This window comes from Meleagris gallopavo, chromosome Z, assembly GCF_905368555.1.
Source record: "Meleagris gallopavo chromosome Z, MGAL_WU_HG_1.1, whole genome shotgun sequence".
NCBI classification, from domain to species: Eukaryota; Metazoa; Chordata; class Aves; order Galliformes; family Phasianidae; genus Meleagris; species Meleagris gallopavo.
The window spans coordinates 36,629,235-36,653,213 of record NC_139435.1 but is presented as its reverse complement, the minus strand read 5'-3'; the positions used below and the strand labels follow the sequence as shown (position 1 = coordinate 36,653,213).

At 36.0% G+C, this 23,979-nt stretch overlaps 1 protein-coding gene across 11 annotated transcripts in view; it reads left to right on the top strand.

Moving 5' to 3' along the window:
* TRPM6 (transient receptor potential cation channel subfamily M member 6) overlaps positions 1 to 23,080 on the top strand; it is a 94,768-nt gene extending 71,688 nt beyond the window's left edge. For 9 of the 11 annotated variants that reach the window (XM_085213008.1, XM_085213006.1, XM_085213003.1 and 6 more), the window contains 10 exons: positions 1,516 to 1,574; positions 2,570 to 2,595; positions 4,360 to 4,410; positions 6,963 to 7,028; positions 9,962 to 10,248; positions 10,522 to 10,604; positions 12,722 to 12,927; positions 14,428 to 14,479; positions 18,383 to 18,489; positions 19,369 to 23,080. In XM_085213008.1, coding sequence (XP_085069134.1) covers positions 1,516 to 1,574; positions 2,570 to 2,595; positions 4,360 to 4,410; positions 6,963 to 7,028; positions 9,962 to 10,248; positions 10,522 to 10,604; positions 12,722 to 12,927; positions 14,428 to 14,479; positions 18,383 to 18,489; positions 19,369 to 19,490 — 1,059 coding nt within the window. In that variant the 3' untranslated portion in view covers positions 19,491 to 23,080. Of the gene's footprint in view, positions 1 to 1,515; positions 1,575 to 2,569; positions 2,596 to 4,359; positions 4,411 to 6,962; positions 7,029 to 9,961; positions 10,249 to 10,521; positions 10,605 to 12,721; positions 12,928 to 14,427; positions 14,480 to 15,275; positions 15,357 to 18,382; positions 18,490 to 19,368 lie in introns of those variants that run through there. The other 2 variants (XM_085213007.1, XR_014880368.1) reach the window with 2 other exon arrangements.
* Positions 23,081 to 23,979: the final 899 nt, after the last annotated feature.

Genomic DNA, 23,979 nt, shown 5'->3' with positions numbered 1-23,979 from the left:
AATAATTTGAGAGCTGCAGACAGTCTGTTGAATATTATTGAAGTAGGATATTAAATTATTGAATCAAAGAGTGGTTTGAGTATGAAGAAAGTGGTCAGAAATGAAGTGTGTGTTGGTGTCTCACTAGGCAGTGAATGAGTACAGAACTTGGTCTTGAACCTGTGAGTGGAATTGGTCAGTACAATGAAATGATTTCTGGAAAGTTAGCTACATTGCTCTTTATCATATGAAGAAAGCTGTTTCTTGAAAACTGAGTTAAATATTTATAATAATTGCAAAGGTTGGATTATATATAACCTGTGGCTTATAAACATTGTATCTCATATTTTATCAGAATTAATTTGCAATTCTGTAACATAACTAACTTCTGTCTATGTAAATCAACAAATGTCCACTGACTTTAGTCAAGCTAGAACAATTTTCATGTCTAGTCAGGTAGCTGGATTATAGGAATTTGTATCTGTTTTTAAAAGGTGTGGCTAATGGAAGAAAATTTATCTTTTACTATGTTGTGCAGGGTTATCTCAAAGGTATGAAAGGAATTTAATAAGAAATAATTGAGAAAAAGAACTGTGAAGTAGTCTTTTCCTCTTCCTTTTCAACAGCATCCATTCACGCCTGTTTTACTTACAGTACTCAGTTATTAAAACAATTATATCTAAAAGTTTAGCTTATTTTTCACTGTAAGTAGTGTGAATTGCCTTTTTAAAATGAGAATGGGAATAATTTCAGATCTGATATTCTGAGTGGTATAAAATTTGAATCCCAAATTCCTGGGAATAGAGCTTGAATCATAATTAAAAAATAAATAAACAAACAAACAGCAGTTCCTTGTGTATGAGTTAGAGATAAAAGTAGAAATAAATTTGCTGATTGTGTATTCTGTAAAACTTGAGTTTGGAGACTAAATCAATAAATCTTTAGAATGTGAAACAGAGAATCAGACAAGCAAAATAAAGGTACAGTCAGGGAAACTGTGAAGGGACATTGTTATCTAATGCTTCGAAATTTGTATTATGCTTTCTTGGGTAAAATTCAAGGGTGGGATTTTTAAAGCCCTCAGAAAAAATTTCATTGGTTACAGTGGGATCAGAATTAGGCTGGAACTAGTCACTTCAAGAACATTAATTTCAAATTATTTATTCACTTAAGGCACAGTCTCCAATGCTGCTTCATCTCTGTGCCTCCTCTTACGTACTTTCTGGGTTATGAGATTATATATGTACGTCACTGAGATGTTATGATATTGCTGCATCTATCTCTTCATTTTGGGTTAAGATATATTTTTAATTAATTAATTTTCCTTAAAGTGATTCCTCTCAACTTTACTCATTAAATTGTTGTTGTTCACAAATCCTTCCTGATGGGTAGTAGGAAGCAAAGCAGAGGTGTGTGTGTGAATTTTTCTGTTTTTTAAAAGATTTTTTCATCTGCAAACAATCTGCAAGGTATATCAGTGTATATGTGACAGTGATGTACTGATTTTACCAGTAAAAATATCTTTCTTCTTTATAGGATTTGTGTAACAGCATGTCTGGAAGCATCCATAGAAATAATCTGAGCAGGAACTCCTTGTACGTATTACTAATATATTAAGATATTTATCACATATTTAGAAAGAGAATTCTGTACTCTTGTACAGACTTCCACTCATACTTAAGATGAGAAACTGATGTGAAATGAAGAGTTAAGGCAATTCAATCTGTTTTAGTTTCTTTAAGTGAAGGCTTGTTAATGAAGGTAAAGAAATCCATTCAAAGAAAGAGTATAGTTTTAGATGGAATGGACATACCTTTGTATTCTAGAAACAATAAATTTTCTCATTCAGTCTCTGAGATTACTGTAGTGTCTTTAACTAGCCAATCTAGTAAGCATGAAAAATTGCACGTGATATTGCTATGAAAATTGCATGTTTATTTGTCAATAATTTAAATCCTAGCAGCTCCTGAAATCTCTTCGTTCATGATTAATCTCTCTTTTATTGAGCCTGCATATTTACAAAATATTTAGCTTGATTTTATGAGTTTTCAGTAGTTAATAAGCTTCAGTTATATTTATTAAAATTATACTGTTTTTCTAAGTATTTTGAATGTTTTTAGGAATTGTTTTTTGTTCGATAGATTCTATGTCTTTGTTTTTTTCTTTTAAGCCAGTCATTCATGGGCAGTAGCCAAACCATATACTTACCAGCAGGATTTACAGACTTTTGAGTAGCCTGATTCTGTTGCTTTGTCTGTTGTCTTCATTGGTGTGTTACACAAATCACATCCACAGTGTTCTGTAACAAAGATTGCAGCCTTGCTAATCCAAAGGACCATCAGTTAAAAAAGTCTGTTTTTCTGCAAGCAATGGCAATGGCATATGTTGCTCTGAGTACATCTCAGCATTGATTCACATCGTTCGAAAAATTTTGTATGTGATTGAAGGTGATCAGATGCTAATGTTGATCCTACATTGTAAATTACATGAACTTTTTGTTTTCATATAAATCATCTTTCTTTATATGTAGCAGTATTAGTTCAAAGACAGGAACTTTGATATAAAATATCAAATGTTTACTTTTACACAGGTTGAGAGATGCAGAGGGAACTGACAGTAAGTTTTTGGTTACTTGCCATTCATTTCAATTCCTCTTTGCAAATCCTACTTTGACAGCTGTTAAATATGGAAAAAGAAAATCAATTTACTCTATTTGGATAGCTATAAGAAATGTTTAACAATTGTTTCGTATGTTGTTTCCTGATTTTATCTTAAAGTGCAATCTTTTATCTAAGGTAGTAGTGAAATCTTGAAAGAAAAAACTTACTTTTATTTAAGTCTGTCCCATAATACTATCCTTTCCTGGAGGAGTAATCTCTTTACAAGATTTTATCCTTTTAATTCTTGTTTGGGAGAAGTCCTCAGTTAGAATTGGGTCTGCATCTGAGAATAGATTATGATATACAATTTGTAATGTATGCTTGATTTTTCAAATGCTTGTTTGGTGTAATTCCTCTGTTTGTGTGGCTTCATTGAAATTAGAAAGATGGTGAAACATTGAACTCATTATGGAAGCCTATGAAGAAATTCGGGATCATAATGAGGGCTGACTTTGTTCCACAGCAGTAGAGTGGTAGTTAACCTCACTTGTATTTGTTGCATTTTAGTCTGTCTTCCATTTTTCCTGACATACCACTTAGCCATAACAAGTTGTGCATCTGGATTTGCATCTCATTGAAGATAGCTGTGATGCAGAAATTAGGTGCTCTTTGACTTATTTAATTTCCATGTATGATCTTGCTGGATCACTCCATGCATGAAATGAGGCTTTAGTGAAGCACATTGCTGCGAGAATGAGATGTTTTAGGTTTTTCTCCAGAATGCACCATTTCTTTAATTGCCACTCGAAAAAGGAATTAGTTGGCCTGCACTCCCCTTTTCATGCTTGTTGTTTGACAGTGTATGAAATACAACAGAGCTAGTTGCGTCTTTCAAGAATGAGATCGAAAGGGACCAGGGGGACTTATTGGAAATGCAATCATCTTGCAATTTGTTTATGTTCTTCATTTAAAATCTCTTCTTAGGGATGAGAAGCTGACTAGATAAAGTATACAAACAAAAAGAGGGTAATGTTCACATAGTTTGATGAAGACTCAGTTCTGATTAACTCATTTTTCAGAATTGAAAGTATTACAGCAAAAATGTTCTGGGTTGTTTTTTTTTTTTTGTTTGTTACTTTTTTAAACTTAGCATTTTAAAGGATTATATTCCGATAGAATGAAGTAATTTCATCTAATTAATGGAAATGTGCTTATTAATCTTGGTTTTATTAAAAAGATGCTTTCTAAAACAAAAGTTTTCAGACTAAATCTTATGTGGCTATGCCTATTATGCATGCAACCACAGAAATTGCTGTGTGTTTGTACCTTAAGAGCATTTAAGATTGTGGATTAATGAGCCAGTATTGTTATAACTTTCTTGTAATAGTATAGTTAATGGAATGCTTAATGACTGAATATGGAGTTGGAAAAATTGTGCCTTTGGGAGACTGTGAAGCATGATGGACAGCAAAATGCTTTTAATATCCCAGAGGTATAATTGGCTCAGAGAAGCTGCATGTCCTTGAGGTTAATATCACTAGTTTCCCACCATTTCCCTGAATAAATAAGTTGTCTGGCTATATTACATTGGTGACTGAAATCTGTCAATATACTGTACGTTATCACAGTTTAAGCCAATTAGTAATTCTCCTCTTTAGAATGCTAAGACAGTAATTTTGATTAATCTGTTTCATGACAAACACTGGGACAGAAGAAATAAACAATCATGCATTTATCTGTTATAATAATTAACATAATGATCCTTTAAACATTATTTCAGATATGTTTGGCTGCTTGAAAACATCTCAAGATCTGCACTGTCATTACTCAGGTAAGCAGGAGGCACCAGAATGATAGCTGAGTAATTTATCAAATTAGAAAGAACATTAGTTCATCCCTTGTCATTCTCTGTGATTTTCATTTGGAAGGTTTGCACGACCGACCACTGCTAAGAAGGTTCTGCATTAATTCATGCCTAATAAGCAGAGAGGAAGTTATGAATTATTTTCCTGCTGATTGCTCCATTCCAGTTATTTGTGGTGAATCCAGTGCAAAATGTAGATAATTGCTTTCAAAATATCAGTGGAAACAATGATTCCTCTGATTCCTGGGGAGGCCAGGAGAGACATTCATTTTTTTATAGGTATTATATCCCCTCACACCTCCCACATCCTCCTTTGTACTTACTGGAATTGTTTTCTTCAGTTAATTGGTATTGTACTGCCTAATCCGTGTTTATATACCTATGAACTCATGGAAATCTGGCAGGAAATAAATCATTGGGATGCTAATTGCCCACAGTCCTCTCTCTTCCTGAACTGAATATGCAAAGATTTTTCCACAAGGCTTGGATTTCATTTTTTCCCCAGAGGAGAACTGTGCAGAGCTTGCCAGTAGATGTCTCTGTTGCCTTCATGGCTTTAGCTCCTTTCAAGGGCGGCATAGGATAAACTGAAAGCATTAACAGCCTTCTGAAGTTTGAAAAACGATGTGGTTTTCATTGGGAATAACAACTCCTGGTTTGTAATCAGTGTACAGGAGTAATTTCTCTGTCATCGTGGCATTGTTACAGTGATTAATTTGGCTCTCATCATGCATGCCATTTGAAATTGGATAGGACTTTGTAGTGCAGATGACAATCTCGTTTATATTACAAGATGACAAAGATCCAGAATAGGTGTACAGATGTTCTTTTATCAGGAAGATTGGGCTAGAAATTAGTCAATAAAACCTAGACTGAGATGTGGTGGATGTCCCATCCCTGGTGACTTTTCAGGCTGGATCACGCTGTAGATTACCTGATCTAGCTATGCATATCCCTGTTCCTGGCAGGGGAGTTGGACTATCATAGAATCATAGAACTGCTCAGGTTGGAAAAGACCTTAAAGATAATCAAGTCCAACAGTAACTTAATCATACTACCCTAACAACCCTCTGCTAAATCATGTCCCTGAGCACTATTTGCATTGTCCAATCCTTTTTAAAAATTCTGTTAGACTTACACCACTGAAGATGTTTGTACATCTAGACTAGATGGCCTTTAAAGGACCCTTCCAACTCTAAGGATTCTGTGATTCTATGATTCCAAAATCCTGTACCTTATACTGATAATGGTTTGTTTTGCTATCATGTTTTACAGTCAAATACAGTTTTGCTTCTCTGCACATTCAAAAGAGCTTGAGTTTTCCTCCAGGTTTAGCAGCTGGTGCAAAGTGACTTCACAGTGCTTCTCAGGGCTCTGAAGTGGACACTAACAGAGTCTGACAGACAGCACAGTTGTGACACCTGTCTTATTTACATCCTTTTTCCGGGTATGCAGTAGTTTAGTAACCAGAGTATATTTATAGTGGTGCATTAAGGCAGAATCTTGACTTTCAGTCTGTTCTTCAAAAACTGCATTATCCAGTGCCTGTTAGTCTTGCAATATGTAGGCAAGCCTTTTAGTAAAGTCTGAAAGACAGATCTTTGATATGAGAACCGTACTTTCATGAACTGTCATGCCATGGGTCTCCTTTCCTCTCTCCTTCTGGGCTAATTAATCTCTAATTAATTAAGAGAAGGATAAAAAAAAGTGCACAGTGTCTAAGCTCCAGAAATCATCCGTAAGGAGTTTGTGGGTGCTGCTAGAAAAACACAGCTAAGGTAGTAAGTATGTGGTTTGCATTCTTCTAGTCTCTTAAGAGACATTTTTTTTCTAGTCTTTCTTAGTCTTCTTCTTAAGCCTTCTTGAGACTTACTCTACAGCTCTCTTCCATTTCCCAATAACTGAGTCATTGTGAGAACAAGTCCATAAATATTTAGTTGGCATTCTGACTTTTGAAGGTGTTTGGCTGAGAAAAGAGCCCCCAGTTAAGGGGGTATAATAAAATTAATTATTTTGTTTGGCATGGAGCCCAGATAATGATGCTATGCTCTGTAGGGCAAGCTTGGATTTCCCTGTACTGCCTTGCTAAAACCCCAGGTACTTGTGAGCCTGGCAGAAACAGTATGTGAGGGCAGCTGAGGCCAACACATCTCATTGGCATAGTGCACTGCACTGGAACTGGCAGGAGGAGAAAGTAGCAGCTGCTATTGGAAAAAGGGTGAAAAGCAGAAGCAGTCCTACTAGCCACAGTGCAAGGCTCTTTTCCCTCAGACTGTTTTCTTATAAGAAGGGAAGCAGTGACCAGTGAAAAGAATGGAGGTTGATGCTTGTGATATATGTCAGCGTGCAAAGGAGAGCTGGTGGCTGGATAGAACCTCACAAATGGCAATCAGAAGATCTGACTCAGGACCACACTGCAGCCTACTTGGCTTCATTCACTAAAGAGTTGTCAGATTTTTTTGAAAGTCAGTTGGCTTGTTATTTATTCAATATGGAAGTAAAATTTGTCTTATTTGCAGCTGTCGAAAGAAACAACTTAATGAGACTTGCTCAAACCATACCATTTACACCAGTCCAACTCTTCGGTGAGTACCAATTTCCTGGTTATGTTTTGTTATTATAGGAATGTTCCATGCATTATTTTTAAAGGACAGACTTGAGATGTTGCCTTGAATTAATTTCAGTATTTCTTTTTTTCTAAAAGAAGTGAACTAATATAGAATTGCATTCATGCAGTAATTTACAGACTTCTGATGTTTGCCTGGTCCAACTTCCTGGGTGACCAATTCTGATCAGCTTGCTGAGGGTCTATCCATTTGTCTTTTGAATATAAACAGAGCTTCCATAGCCTCTCTGGACAACTTGTTTCAGTGTTTTACTGCTTCACTGTAACACTTTTTAAAAATTATTTCATGCAGTATCTTTGGCTGCAGCTTGTGTCTGTTGACATTCATGTGATTACTGTGAACCTCATAGAGGAGTCTAACTTTTTTTTCTCTATAACTTCTCATTAGGTAGATGAAGATAGAAATGAGATTCCCCTAATGTTTATAAATGCATTCTCACCACTATACCACTTTATCTCAATATATATGTCAGGACATCTGGTCAAAAAGACAAGAAAATCAGGCATTTGTTGGAAGGACACTACCAAGGGAAAAAAGATATGTACTGTAACTAAAGAGTGGAAGAGAAGGATATACAAGACTGTTTGATAGAGTTTCAAAGTTAGTGTGCTGTATTAGTTTACAGCAGCAGAAGCTCCACCTCTAGACATGATCTAGGTATGTTTTCTTCAATGAATAGAATATTTTCTCTCACAGCAACTAATTGCTGATACTTGCAACATCATAAGATTTCTTGGGACCAGACTGCTGCAGATAATTAATACGGCTATGAGCATATTGAACATTCTAATCTTTGAGACTTTCAGGAGACACCTTTAAAGGTATTAAATTGTCAAAAGATAATAAAATGAAGAATTAATATAAGTTTAAGAAAGAAATGTGCATAGTTACAGTACCCTTACTCAAGTGTCTTACTTATGTGTAATACACTGACTTTTCCATTGCTTAATTTTAAATCAAAACATTTGCACGGGGCACTCAGTAGCATCTGCATCAATTCTGACTGATGAAGATATGCGCAGGGCCAGGAATGAAATATTTCTCTCTGAATTCAGTCTGTCCTCTGTTATGTCATTGTTTGCTATTTGCAGATGTAGTTACTTCATCCTACTTAGCAGTTAAGATCTGTTTGTAATGAATTCACATGGCAAGTAGAGTGAATCGAGTCCACTTTTGTGTTAATTTACACAAAAGAAACAGAAGTGAATAGAAACAAAAGTGTATCTTGCTTGCACCATGAGAGATGAATGCTCTAAGAACTAAGAGAGCTGCTCCAAAAGTAATGTCTCCTATTTTATTACATTGGCCCACTGTCAGAGGCAGATGTTAGTGGTGTGGCTGAAGAGGTATAATCTTCCCACCAGTGTTCTGTTACATGTTGTTGCCATGTGACAGATGGCAACAGAGGGGCAGTCTGTTAGAACAGCATCTGACATGGATATGCATATGAAAGAAAAGGTGTGTCCTTGAATTCCTCCCTACAGAAAAAATAGCGCTCATTGATGATCATTGATACTTACAGAGCATTTATTGAAGCTAAATGGTGGATGTGAGCACAGGTAGGCAGTGGACACTGCGTTTCAGCAGTGCCAACAGTGATGCGAAAGACAACACTGTAACACTAGGCTCTCTACCAATTTGAAGACGACCAAGTTCATTGCCTATTTTGGCTAGAGTGTCTTACCACACCCACTGTATAGTCTGGATCTGACACATTCTGATTTCCATCTGTTCTGGACAATTAAAAATGCTTGCATGGACAGTGTTGCATGGACAATGTTCTAGCAACAACATTGTCATAGCACCTGTGAAACGGTGGGTCACCTTCACTGAAGCAAATTTTTACAAGCATGGCATGCAGGCTCTTGTTCAGTACTAGCAAAAATGCATAGCTAATAGTAGAGACTATGCTGAAAAATAGTGTTTTGTAACTGAGAATTTCCTCTATGAAACAGTGTTATTGTGCTCTTTGTATCTGTTGTAGTTTTCTTGAAAATAAGCAGGAGACATTACTTTTGGTGCAACCTATGTGTATAGGAAAACCGCAGATTTATTCTGTTTTGATTTATTCTGAAATATTGTTATTAACAAGAGCAGAACTGAAATTTAATGCAATACAAAAAACATGGGAACTTCTAGAAAAAAGGTAACTCTTAATTTAAAATGCCAGAATTGTAGACTTCCTTTCTACTTTCTTTAGCTTCTTCTTCTAGGACTCTTTTCTCTGAGGAAGGACCATTTCCTTTTCAATCTAATTTTCCTGGTTTATCATGGCCAATTCATTATTCATTACTTCTAAGAAACTCAGTTCTCTTCCTCCAAAGGTGACAATCTCTAGTCCTTTATTTTTGTAGTCATTAACTATTACAAGCTGTGTTTGTGTGTTTGTTTTGTCTAATGTTTGTTTTGTTAAGCCCAGTTTAAAGGAAAATATTATGAGTATGGTCTAGGACTTGATTAGCTTAAAAAAAGTTTCACTAAAAATCCTATTTCCACATGGTGCATAAACACAGGGAGCCATGCTTAAAGTTTGTGCTGAAGATGATAACTGTTCAAAAATATACATCTTTTAAGTTCAACTATTTTTAAGTACTTAAAAGTTGTGGCAAAAGAGAGTGTTTTATATAGACCAGGCTATCAATGAGCTTTGTTTCTATGAAAGAATGCATGAAATCTTAAATTCATCTCTGCAGGTTTGACACATTTGGGTCATTTATGTTATCACAAAAGATCCGTAGTAATAGATAATATAATCTTAGATAGGGCAAGTTTTCACACAAATGGCTTGCAAAGGTATGTAAAGTAGTGTGTTATTTTAAGATACTGAATGAAAATGCAGTTCTACTGACAAAACTAAGTTTTTCTACTGACAAAACTTTCTTTCATTGAAGCTGGAGAGGAAGTGACTGTCTATCGACTGGAAGAGAGTTCACCTATGAACCTTAGTAAAAGCATGTCTTCTTGGTCCCAGCATGGTATGGCTGCAATGATCCAAGTCTTGTCACAAGAGGAGATGGATGGGGGTCTGCGGAGGGCCATGAAGGTCATTTGTACTTGGTCTGAGAATGATGTGTTAAAGTTGGGACAAGTATTTATTGTGAAGTCTTTTTTGCCAGAGGTGGTTCAGACTTGGCAAAAGATCTTTCATGATGGTACAGTGTTACATCTCTGCCTGAGGGTGAGTACAGACCTGAAGGGACACCGACTGGTATAGTCTGACATGTCTTAAATGTTCTACCTCTTATATGTGAATGTCTAGTATGGTTGATGTGTGCTTTGATGTTACCTTTTGGAAAGGAAAATGGTTTGGAGGAAGATGCATCGCCCACTTTTAAGCAATATTCAATAGCTGGTTCTTGTTTGTTTGTTTGTTTGTTTGTTTTTCAATCAATGCTGCCTTTTTTTCATGATACCAAATTAAAGTGGTGCTTAATAACATGTTTTTCTTCAGGAGATCCAACAGCAAAGGGCTGCCCAAAAGTTAATCTATACCTTCAATCAAGTGAAGCCTCATACTATTCCTTATACTCCAAGGTAAAATCATTGTCTTTAAGGATTAAATGTCAAAAGTTTCTTTTCTCAGCTGTGTCTCAGGTCTAATGTAGACTCTTTTTCCATAGAGGAAATTGCTGCTGCTTTAAAGACAGTATATATATCTTAAATACTTAATTAAAAGAAATAAGTACATCAATATGTAAAAATAAATTAGGGTAGAAGATAAAAGGATAACAGTGACGTAAAGAAGAGGGTGTTACCGAAAGGAAATTAAGCCATGACAATGAGCATGCCAAGAAACATCAGGCCTTCAGCTCATAAGAGTTTGGCAAAGCAAAAGATCTTTCCCCAGAAGAGCTTTGTCATATTTTTAGGATAGATAGGCAGGTCTGACCTAGAAAGTGCTAAGAGACACTATTTATAACCTCTATTGGAGTTTTTACCTTCTAGTCACCTTTTCTCCACACTTCGATTGATTGTTTCTAGAATTGCTTCTTTTTAAATCTGCACTTCTGAAATGATACAGCTCCTTATTAAAACTGACTTTCCCTTATCTTGGTGGGTACAGATTTGCCAACAGGTTAGCAGAGAAAGGGGTGCCCTATTTAAGACCACTGCAGGGAAAAAAAAAAAAGCAAGCTGAACTGAGCTGTTTTTCTCTGGTAGCAGTTCTTTGACCAGTGAACAGCCGCATAATCTATGCTTAATGTGCAGCACATGATGTCTGATGAGAATCTTATGGAAGGTGAGATGGGGAGATAAAATAGTGATTGCAGCACAACAATCCTCAGTTCCAGTGAGTTTTTACTCTGTCTTTCAGAGATGCTACTTCTGTGGTCTTTTCTTCCTTGAAAGAAATGGTATGGATAGGTTTGGCACTTCCTGTTTTCAGCATAGAAGTTACTTCAATGGGTACAGTGAGATGAGTTTTAATAAGTGATTGTGATTGATTTATTTCCAAGAATCCTTGTTTACTCCTCTCCTCCCACTTTAGTGGAACCTACAACTTGCAGGATAGGAGCAAGGTAGAGTTTCCGTGTCATCACTATGGGCAGAAGTTTGATTATTTCTGTCTACGGAAGATGGGAAATTGGAGACAAATGACAGAGTCCCTGACTGCTCTTTGGTGTGACCATTCTGTAGCGTAATCTCCAAAGTATATAACGGTTTGAGTAAATTGTCATCATCTCTGCCGAATAATTTCCCTCTAAAAGTAAAGTTATTTGCCAAAAAAACCCCACACCACCTTTAAAACATTTTAAAAGGTAAGGCAGGTATCATTGTACTTTACCTGTATAGCTAGATGTGATAGCAAAATAAGCTTCTTCATGATCCTTAGACAAGAATTACCTTTAATGCAGTTAACATAAGAAAAATTAATAAAGCTTATTACAGTTGTCTGGAGTTAAATCAGATGTTGTGGTTCAACCCAGCACGCAGCTGAGCACCACATAGCTGTTTGCTCGCTCCCCCTTACTGAGATGGAAGAGAGAATCAGAAAAAAACTCACTGGTTAAGATAAAGACAGTTTAATAGGACAGAAAAGGAAGGGAAAATAATGATAGAAGATAAATGAAGTATTGTTTGTTGCGCAATGCAGTTGTTCACCATCTGCTGACCAGTGCCCGGGCATCCTCCCTAGTCAGTTCCCCTAATTTTATTGTTCAACATGATGCCATGTGGTACAAGATATTCCCTTTGCTAGTTTGGGTCTTTCTCCTCCCAGAATTTTGTACATCTCCAGCTTCTTGATGGCAGAGCAGCATGAAAAGCAGGAAAGTCCTTGATTCTGCACAGTACTACTCTGCAACAGCTAAAATGTTCTCATACTGAATCCAAAACACAGACAACAGAACTCCTGCTATTTGGAAGAAAACTAGTTCTATCTCAGTCAAAACCAGGACATCGGATTATGTTACCAGGACATCAGATTATGTTGTTTGTCTATAAACTATATTTTTTGATGAAATACATTGTTTTGTTATATACCAAACTGAGAAAGCCGTTGTGCTGTCTAAGGTTTGGTTACCTCTTGCTGTTGAAAATAATCCACCTAGTGAAGACATGTCGTCCTTTTTGGCATATTTGTTTGGCATTATGCTATATAATGACTGTGGAGGTATTTGTTACCCTTACATACTCCTTTATATTCACAGGTTCCTGGAAGTTTTTCTCATTTACTGCCATTCTGCAAACCAGTGGCTGACCATTGAGAAGTACATGACGGGTGAATTTCGGAAATACAATAACAACAACGGAGATGAGATCACACCTAGCAGCTTGCTTGAAGAACTGTTGCTGGCCTTCTCTCACTGGACCTATGTGTATACTCGTGGGGAGCTCCTTGTCCTGGATTTGCAAGGTGACTGCTAGCATGGGATTATTAGCTTTAACCCAAGTGAAAAGCAATTATTTCAAAAGAGAATTTAATGCTGAGAAACAAGCCAAATTCTCTTCTTTTCTGTACCTGGAAAAACTCATGTAGCCTCTGGATATCTATTGTGAGGTCCTGTTAATTGAGCATCAACAGAAATACTTTGGATTAATGTAGGTGTTATATGTAGGTGTTATAGGACAGTAATTTGGTTTCAAGTACATCTAGGATGAATGGGGAAACAGCAGGTAGTTAAAGTGTATGGGAACATTTCAGCCAGCTCCAGAAAAACACTTCACAGTTCAGATATTTTAATTTTTATTAAGCAATATAAATAATACAGAGATTCAAGTATACTCATGTATATATACATACTTAATGTGTGTATATCTGTCTGGAGAGCTTGAACTGCTGTCTGTGTATTTTCATTTTTCCTTTTAATAAATCTGTAAGCAGTTTAGATAAGCTGTAAACCTGAGTGCTATCCACAAAGTTTGGTGGTTCCTTCAAAGAGCATTTGATCACTTTGCTGTACATGTATAAGTAGGAACATGGCACATTTTAAAGAGATAAAACAGTTGACAATGTTCACAAGATGAACAGCACCCATCAAATGGTATAAACACCATTGTTTGTCATTTCTGTCAAAGGAAATGTGTATGGGTAGGCAGAGACTTAACATATTTATATTCTACAGCATCCAGAAGCTGTGAATTACAAAAAGATATGCTTAGTATGCAAAGTAAGCCTATAATTCCATCCTTGCCTTCATTTGGTTTTAGCATCATATGAAAAAAATATAGAAAGTGTGACTTCAACCATAGCCTACTAGAATTTGTCTTAGGTTTGCTTGAGTTTATTATACAACTCTTGACAGTTCCAGTCCAACTGTGTTGGCTCAAATGTGGAGAATTTAAAACATCTATGCAAATCTCATCAAGACTGGAGGAACTTCAGTTTCTATCTCAAAGGAGGAAATGGAGACTAAAATCTGCTCTAGTTTTGGTCTCATGTTTATTTTTTATTTCTCTTATCTGGTGTTTAGGAAGAGTGCAAGGTTGCTCCCCATGGTGTTCTGATTAGTTTTAATTCTGTCACATATTATATAATACTGGTGCCATCTCCACATACATATACACTGCATTTTTGTGTAATTTATGTCAATTCAAATGACTTTCATTGAAGAGTACTGCAATTGAGGGTATTCCAGTTACAAAACGGTCTTTCTGTAGTCTTTATTGGTGTTAGTAGCAGAATATAAACTCGTCACTAGTGGCCTACTGAAATAAAAATTATTGCATATTATATTCTTATAGAATCTCTTCTTTGCCAGTACTTAACACGGCATTCTCTTTTTGGCTCATGATCATTTTAATTGTGACACCTTATGATCTAAAGTGAAAAAGGGTAACTACTTTTTTCTTAAGTGTCATGTTATGAAATCATGATCATCTTCTGTTGTAACACACTCTGTTCATTTTATTGTAGGTGTTGGAGAAAACCTTACAGATCCATCTGTGATTAAACCTGAAGACAAAAAGTAGGTTTCTTTATGATGAAATTATCGTTCAGTTCAAACATTCTAGTGGCAGTCTGTGTATACTTAGCGGATTTTTATGTTATTTATGTGACTTAATTATTTATTGCATGGTGTTTGGGTAAATGAAGCTGTGATGGCAATGACAAGGCCTTGGTAGACTCTGGACTTGGGGGTCTGTAGTAATCCAGTTCCCTACATATGCTATGCAGTGTATGAAAAGTGGGGGAGTCTTCGTAGGAGCTTTCAGTTAGAGCATGAGAATTGGAGCCTCAAGACCATGTAAGTTTTTTAGCAGGTTTATCAGTAACTTAAATATTATACTATGGTTTCCCCTGCCTAGTGAGGCACTGTTTCTTTGAGTAAATAGGCCACATGGCTCAAGGAGAGGGACTCTGAATATCTGATCTTTCCAACAGGTCCTAATAGTGTATTTATGCATTCTTTCCAAATCCATAGTTGTTATGCTGAGATCATAAATCTTATGTTGGAGGTTCCAAAAAAATTAGTACAAGAATCTGCCTTTATCCATCAGGTTGCAGAAACTGAGAAATGAAAATGGGGATATTTTGAAAGCAGGTTCTTAGTTCTATAACTATTATTTTGATTTCGTTAATAGAATTAGTTATAAATTACTATATTAATGTTTGAATGCTAAATTATGGTTGCAGTTGTGCTGTCGATATAGTATTTATTTTGAAGGGAACGTCATAAATAATATGAACACCACAGTGATAAAATTTTCATAGAATCGTAGAATTCTAGGTTGAAATGGATCTTAATGATCATCTATTTCCAGTTCCTCTGCCTTTGGCAAGGTTGCCACCCACTAGATCAGGCTGCCCAGTGCCCCATCCAGCCTAGCCTTGAATACCTCCAGGTATGGGAAACCCACAGCTTCTCTGTTGCAATGCCTCACCACCCTGATGGCTAATATAAGCCTACCCTCTTTTGGTTTAAAATCATTAACCCATGTCTTATCGCTACAACACCTGATAAAGAGTCCCTCCCCATCTTTTCTGCAGACCACCTTTAAGCAGTGAGAAAATACACCCATCAAGTCTGTCGTGATCCCTCTGGATGGCATCCCTTCCCTTCAATGTGTTGACTGTGCTACTCAGCTTAGTAGTCCACCTTGCAGAGGATGCTCTTAATCCCACTGTCCATGTCACCAACAAAGATGTTTTTGCTGTGTATGGGTTAAGGGATCATGACAGTAATACAAGGATAGCTGAGCAGAGAAGTTATTTATATAGCTGTTCATTGCACAGATTTAGCAAACATTTTAAAAGTATTGCTACAGATTTGTAAAGACATGTTTTGCTGCTTCTCAAGTGGATTCTTTTGTATCAGTGGAAGCAGATGTAGAACTTAAACTATAGTATTTATTTCTAGAGATCATTAGACCACAATACTGGATGTGGCATCTCAGCTTATCCTCTTTAAAATAGGGATAATATCTACCTGCATTATCTCGAAGTGTATTTTTTTTTACAATACTTCTGTTCTTTTTCTGTCACAGTTTGTCACAGTTACTAAAATTTGATCACACATTTTATTTTCAGAGCTTTTTTTTCTATCATTTACAAAACAGTTAAGTCCTAATTAAAGAGCAAGCATTGATTAATTAATCAAAACCATCTTGACTTTCTTATGTCCTGGGAATTCTTTGGTACAGCATGTTGTGAAGCTGTATTGTTTGGATTCAGGTACCTGAAAGAATAAGGCAGTGAAATCATAGATATATTCAGTAAGCAACTAACAGATACTTTCTAAAATAATAATGTAAAAGCACTACTAGCTTTAAGCTTTATTTGTTCACAGGGTAAACATTTCTGTCTCTGTCAAGATCTAAATCCTCATTTGTAAATAAGATACTTAATCAAAATCTGTGCACTACATACAAGTTGTTTTGGGCACACATTCTTTTAGGTGCTTGAGAGAAAACAGTTGGCATGTGACAGATGATGCTGTTACAGATTTTATCACTACTTACATTATTTATTATTGTTTCTTTAATTCTGTTACTTTAGTGGCTTATGCCAATATCTTGCAATAAATCTTTCATGTATCCTGCATGCTGATTTGAAATGGACTTTTAAATAGCAAAATGTGATCTCTAGCTCTCTGTTAGTGTGCCATATCATTTTTGAGTTGTATACAATACTAAGATAAAAAATAATAGATCCATTTGGAAGTATGTGTGATACTGTGGAAACTCTGGCAGATCCTGAACTTATGTACACAGTTGTAACTTCATGGATATTCAGCATCAGTTGAAGATCTGGCCATGTGCACAGCTTAGGATGTGTGAGGTATTAAAATTATGCAGGTATAATGTTAATGAAAAGATTTCCTTTAAAGACAGAAATATTTCAGGTACAGCAGCAGGTCTGTGACACAGTGCTATCCCTGCAGGCTCCTATACCAACCAAACATTGGAAGAATCACATTACAAGTAGTACTCTGAATACTCTTTCAGAGTGTACCACTTACCAAGTTTGTAATGAAGTTCGTCCTCTTAAAGCTTTCACTGACACTGGGTGCAGAGTGAAGAGCAGATTCAGAGTTGTGGAAAATAGTTGGCTGAGTTTCAGATTGAAAAGAATTGATGCATTAGGTCTGATGAGGGAGGTATCACTTCCACTAAATAGAAATGATAATGTAGCACCATGTCATCTAAAGTGTATATATGACACTTACATAGTATTCTACTTCCTACATGTTTTCTTGTACTAATCTTCAGTAAAAGCTGAATAGACCAGTCCTTCAAATGATCCAGAAAACAGATAATCATCACTATCTGCCAGAAATTATACAGATACTAGTTTTGACTATTCATTGCTCTTTTCCATCATGGAATGGGAATGTCATATTTGAAAACAGCTTTCCTTAGAATATTTTACATTAGTGTGAATCACAGATAGATTTCAGAGAGTTAAAATCTTTTTCTGTAGCTTCTCAAAGCTTTAATTTATTTCATATATTAAAATGTAATGTTTCTACCCTGCATATTGTTAAAATAAAGCACTTGCATTCATAAAGTTTCTTTAGAAATATTTCTTGTGTGCTCTGCTCTGTGATGTCTGGAATGTCAATTAAATTCTTGAGAATAATAGTGGAACAATGTTAAAATTAATGAACGCTGATCTTTCAGACTACATTACAGATCTGATGTAATTATGTGGTACTTCTAAAACGTGTGTCTATAGCTTGCTTCTATTTGTAATTGTGTCAGCTTCGTTCAGAATATGCATTACACTTCCATAAATGGATCCCCTAGTAATGTTGCTAAATTGGCCAGAGTGCAGACACATGGAAATGAGCACAGAAAGAAGCCAATAAATTTTAAAGCCTTGCCTGCTAGCAGTATACTAAGTCTTTATTCAGTGTTGCATATTGATATGACTGGGACTTTCAATTTTCAGTTCTTAAATAAGGTATAAGTAAGTCTTTGCTGCTTCTGGTTTATTCCCAGGTGCCCAACATTGAAACAAAACCAAAAACATTTTCTTAATGAGAATGAACAGTGATTGTAACAGAATTAGGTTCAGGCATACAATGCCTTAATGTCATTGTGCCCAAATTTTCTTTTTGAGCATTTTAGTAGGAACTGCTAGGTCTGTCCTGTCTCCCTTCAGAGCATGTCACAGCTGCACTCCATCTCTGCATTGCTGCAGGAAGCAAAAGTAGATGTGGATTATATGTAAGCTAATTCTTTACCAGAATTGGCAGTTTTTTGGTCTCAGAGCTAGGAAACTGGAGATGTACACTGTTTGTTTGTTTGCTTGCTTTTAACAAGTGGTTAACTTACCTCTAATTCAATGAATGGAAATTATAAACCTTTCTCTTCTCTACAATTGCATTATTTTGAGCTTGTTTATTATTCAGTGTTATTCCTTTTAGGTCTGGAAAGACGGTATTTGGACCAGCAAATCTAGGGGAAGACGCAATAAGAAATTTCATCGCAAAGCATCATTGTAACTCTTGCTGCAAAAAGCTGAAACTTCCTGGTATTCAAAGATTAACTAAAGATTAAAGTTTAACCTATGTCTTGCTTTCTAAGTGTGTGGTAGTATAGGCTTAAGTGTGCTGCAACATCTAGTTCAGAAATTCTACAGAGCTGAGAGTTTATAGCTAGCATACTATCTGTGGGTGAAGGCAAATAAGAGAACATTGATCTACCTTTCTCTTTTGCCTAGGAACCATCTTAACATTCAGCATGAAAGCTTCTACCCATTGAATTGTTTCCTTTAGTATGCAAATTGATCATTTTTTTGGGGTGATCTCTATAGATAACATCCGCAATAATTTTTAAAAAGAAAAACAATCTAAAAATTAGCAAAGCATTACTCAGGAAAAAATCACTAGATCTTTCCAGATCTTTGAATTGGTTACTCTGCACTGCAACTCTTCCTGCTTAGCTGGATTGCCAGTTGTGATAGAATGAACTTGTCTTCATTGTGAAGCAGATTTAAAAGTCTCAAAGCCAAAATAGATTGCTACTATGCATGAATTTTCACCTATACATTTTTTTTTCCAGAGAAAGCTTCTTTGTGCCTACACAGAGTAATAATCACTGTTTGATTTGGAAATGGCAACTGCAGTGTTACTGTTTTGGATAATTTGTGTCTGTGGGATCAGAGATAATAAAGGGGAAAGTCAGCTGAATAGACATAGTAAGGGAGGCTCATTCATACCAGCTCACACCATTATTGGCTTCTCTGAGGCTCTCTTTCCCCTTTCTCTGATTTGCCCTGCTCAGATTTTCTTCATCTTGGAAGTTGGTAGCAGACTGCTGGCCATCAGTTGTAGGTCTGGATACTCACAGGAGGAATGTGCTCTTCAAACATTTGCTTGGTTGAATCACTGAGTTAGTTTTCTTGCCATAGATTTGAGAAGAAATGTCTGCACAACGGAAAGACTCTGTCCAGCCTACAAAAAAGAAATAGAGACAAGTGCCAGAGGAATTGATGACGAAAAAGAGACTGTGGAGTATGACACACGGCTGTGAAGCAATGACTGCAAGCAGAGTGCACAATTGGAAGCTTGAAAACCTGTTCCTTGTCATTGCCATGGGTCAGGCCAAAAGAACAAAACATAGATATCTGAATGTTGTGTCAGTTCTGCTCACTTGATAAATGCAGTAGGCAAGAAACAACAAAAAAAATCTTTTTATTTACTCCCTTTCCATGGCCTTCTGGTGGTCCATTTTTCTACTCGTTAAATTGCCAGGAGCAGGTCAGGTCACTCAGTAGCTGGATGAACTGTTGCATTTGTGCCTTTTTCTGGAAATGTGGTTAATAGTTCCAAATGTGCTTGCTTAGGATAATAACTGTGAAAAAATATTTACAGGGAGAAGTGATTTGATATGATTTCTCTCTCTGCTCTTCAATAAATAAGTGTATACGCATGTAAATCACTCATTTTCAGATGTGGAGGCCACTCAAAAACATCCTCACTTTTGCCCTGCGTATAGGAGACTTTCCAAGGCATTGCTGAAATATTGTTTTGTCTTGTTTGCTGACTTTGATCCAGAGACAGACCTAGAAGACACAAGTAACACATTAGTGGTTAAACAGTAGTTGCTGATATAACAAGTGTAATGCAGAATTTTATGGGAGCTTCAATCCTTTTCACATACCAAAATTAAAACAAACAACGAAGAGTTAATTTATTGGCCCCAAAAGTATCATTTATCTTTCCAATCTGTGTTGATAAATTCAATAGATTCATGATCTTTAGTACAAACATAAAGAATAACCTTGATTGTGGTTTAAATTTTAACAGGATCTACTTTCCTTTATGTTACCTTCAGAGTGTTGTTAAGTCATTAGGTGGTTAATTGCAAAACATTTTAAAAGTCATAGAAAGTAATGTGTTCCATTTGGTATTTAGCTTTTTATTGTCATTGCCAGGCTGTACAAAGGATTATTTTCTATCGATGTGGTACCAGTATGCTTTTACAACATATTGATATGTGTTTCTGTTGATTCAGTAGAAGTTCATAAAAATGAAAATCAGTTCTGTGCAATATGTTTTTTGTAGAATAAGAATTAAAATGGATGCTCAGCATAAATATCTAATACAATGTATGTTGTATTAAAGATCACTTCTATCATTTAAACATCTTCGTAATTTTGTATTAAGAGTAGAAATACTTAAAGTAGACATGCAAATCAACAGAAAACTTAATACTTGAATAAGAAACAAAATCATATTTCTGCTACAATGTAAATTTTAATGTTTAAAGGATCTACTTGTTATACTTACCATTAATTTTGTATATTTAGAAAGTTTTTATGTACACATAGGAATTAGAAACATGGAATCACAGAATGGTTTGAGTTGGAGGAGATTTTAAAGATCATCGAGCTCCCTGCCATGGGCAGGCTTGCCAGCTATTAGAAGAGGTTGTCCAGGACACCTCCTAATAGATTAGGTTGCTCAAAGCCTCATCCATCCTGGCCTTGAACACTTGCAGGGATAGGGTGTCCACAATTTCTCTGTTCCAACATCTCACCACCCTTTGAGTAAAGAATTTCTTCCTAATATCTAATCTAAATCTAGTCTCTTTCAGTTCAAAGCCATATACCTTAATTGCTAAACTCCCTCGTGAAGAGTGATGCCCTGTCTTTCTTGCAGACCCTCTTTGAGTACTGAGAAGTTGTTGTAGAGTCTCCCCAGACGCTCTAGGCTAAATAATCCCAATATTCTCAGCCTTTCTAACACTGTAGAGGTGCTCCAACCCTTTTATCACTCTTGAGGCTCTCCTCTGGACCCGTTTTAATAAGTTCACATCTTTCTTATGCTGAGGATTCCAGAGCTGAATGTGGCACACCAGGTGGTGTCTTACAAGAGTGGAGTAGAAAGGAAGAATTTCAATTCCTTCAACCTGTTGCTCATACTGCTTTTGATGCAAACCAGGATATGGGTGGCCTTCTGCAGAAGTTATATGTTCCCAGTTATATGTTCCCAGTTTCTGTATTGATTATGATATTGATTATGACATTGTCATAACCACCAACAGTACATTCAGCTAAGACAGCTGTCTTCAGTTCTTGAGACCACCCTAAAGTGATTCTTCTTGCTTTTTATCTTTTTGTACAAAAATCCCATCACCTTTCTTCCTATTACATTTTACTATCCATGTTTTTTTTTTTTTTTTTTTTTTTTAAATCAATTCAGCATATCGGAAAATTTACACATTTTCATTTCTATAAAAGAGGTTACCTTTCTTTCACAGGTGACATTTTACTGCTTACTAGTGAGGTTGTTTAATTTTGTTTTTACAGAATGACAATGGATTTTCATCACATTGCTGATACAGTAGTAGTTCTGCTTCAAGTGGCTGTTGTCTTAAAATAGGGCTGTAGGGATGTGTATGCTTACACACATACACAGGTTCTTTAAAGACTGAACTTTTTCTAAAGAATCTCTGTTAATATGTCCTTACATTTGGCCAAGTTAAATGACACTTAATACATCTTGGAGTCGAAGATTGTTTTAAATACTGCCCTAATAGTGCTGTTTTCCCCAGTTGTTACCATAAATTCTTCTATTCAGGGTGCGAAAATTATGAACACTTTCGTATTAAACACAAAAATAACCTCCATGAGCTAGGCTGGGCCTGATTACCTTTAGTTACTTTTTAAGTTTTGGATATATTCCCTGAATTCATACTTGAGATTTTCCTCTCTTGACAGCTTTTCTGTTGCCTTTCGAAGAGAGTTACTTCTGCATTCAGAGCAATATTTGTGAGACTAGGCAGAGCACATATCCATGTAGATTCATTTTATTCCTTTTTATTATTTATCCATCCAGATATGTACTACTTCCCCCTCAAGCACATTTAGGATTTTTTTTTTAACACTCCTAGTGGGGCTGCCTAGGCCCCATCCAACTTGGCCTTCAGTGTCTCCAGAGATGGGGCACCCACAGCTTTTCTAGGCAGTCTGTGTCAGTGCCTCACTGCCCTCTGAGTTAAGAATTTCTGCCTAAATCTCCACACTTGCCCTATCTCTGTCATGTATAATGTAAAAAGTCAGTCTTTCTCCTGTCTATAAGCTCTCCTCAAGTTACTGGAAGGCCACAACAAGGTCTCTGATCATCATGACCTCCTCTGGACCTATTCCAACAGTGAGATCTTAAAGGAAACTTATTCAGGAATTCAATTGAATCAAAGCCAGATGTGTATTTGGCAGCTTCTGCATTGGAAACACAGCTTCAACTTATGAAAAATGTCTAGAAGTTGCAAAGCTCATTCTCAGGAATTTTTTTTTGTTTTGTTTTGTTTTGTTTTTTTCCATTTATTTTATTCACAGTTAGTGTATTTGTGATTCTTTCTCTATTGCTAAGAATAAAGAACAGAGGGGATAATACATCTATCTTTCCTAGAAATTGAGTTGTACATGTTGTAGTTTTGTCAATTTATTTCATACTGTTTCAATAGAATAAAAAACAAAAAATTTCTGAATGCTTCTATTTTTTGATGGGTGTGAAATGAAATGTTGAAATAGTAAGGTGAAAGATGCATACAGAAAATGGCATGGTTATTTTTATTTTTAATTTTGATATAATAAATGCATACTAACTCTTTATCTACCGTGTGGTTTCCAGCTCTCCTTTTGTTTTGATTGTTGAGTAGCATTAGTTTCTACATGCTTGCAGCAAAAATATTTATACTCCCCTCCCATAAGTAATTTATTTTTCACAAAAGCAGAAATTAGATGCTTTACTAGATGTTTTATTTATGCATTAGATCATAGGTGCTCAATAACCTTTGGATTTTTCTGAATTGATATGCTTGCTTGATACTTGTTAATTGTAAATAAAATCATGTACAGGTTTAGGAAAAAAATATAATTGGCAGGAGAACCTTATTTTTTGCTGCAGATGGGATTGGAGCTATGATTTGAAAAACCACTGCAGCCACTGATATACTGATAAGGAGCAGATATAAATTAATGGTGATCTATTGACTTAGCTGTCAAATGTGCTCTTTCAGCTACTTTTTATCTCTCTTAAGATGCTGATGTTGATTGCATTTTTAGTTAAGAAGAAATAAAGAATAGGCTGTCTGCAGTGACACTGGCCTTCACATCAGTTGTGAGCACATTGGAGTTGTCAGCCCTTACCAGGTAAGGTTGCTAGACCTTTTGTGAGATCAGCTATTGTTTTTCAGCTTCTCTTCATGTTTTTGTTATATCTTAATGATTTCAGAAGGGAATTTGATCTCCTTCCTTAGGTAGCTAGTACTGCAAAAAAAGCACCCTAAACTAAAACCAAACATATTTTTCTATTTGATATTGAAGAATGTGTAAGCTACTGCAGCGCTCTCTTCCTTCGCCTGTATGGCATTTCTTGTATTTACAGAGATGCAGTAAATAAAGAAGTGCTTTAAAATAATGAAGACCCATTTAGATTTTGATATCCAGTTGTGATGAAATGCTGCAGATTAAACAGAAATCAGAACAAAGTCATGTAGGAAATCAGTAATTTTG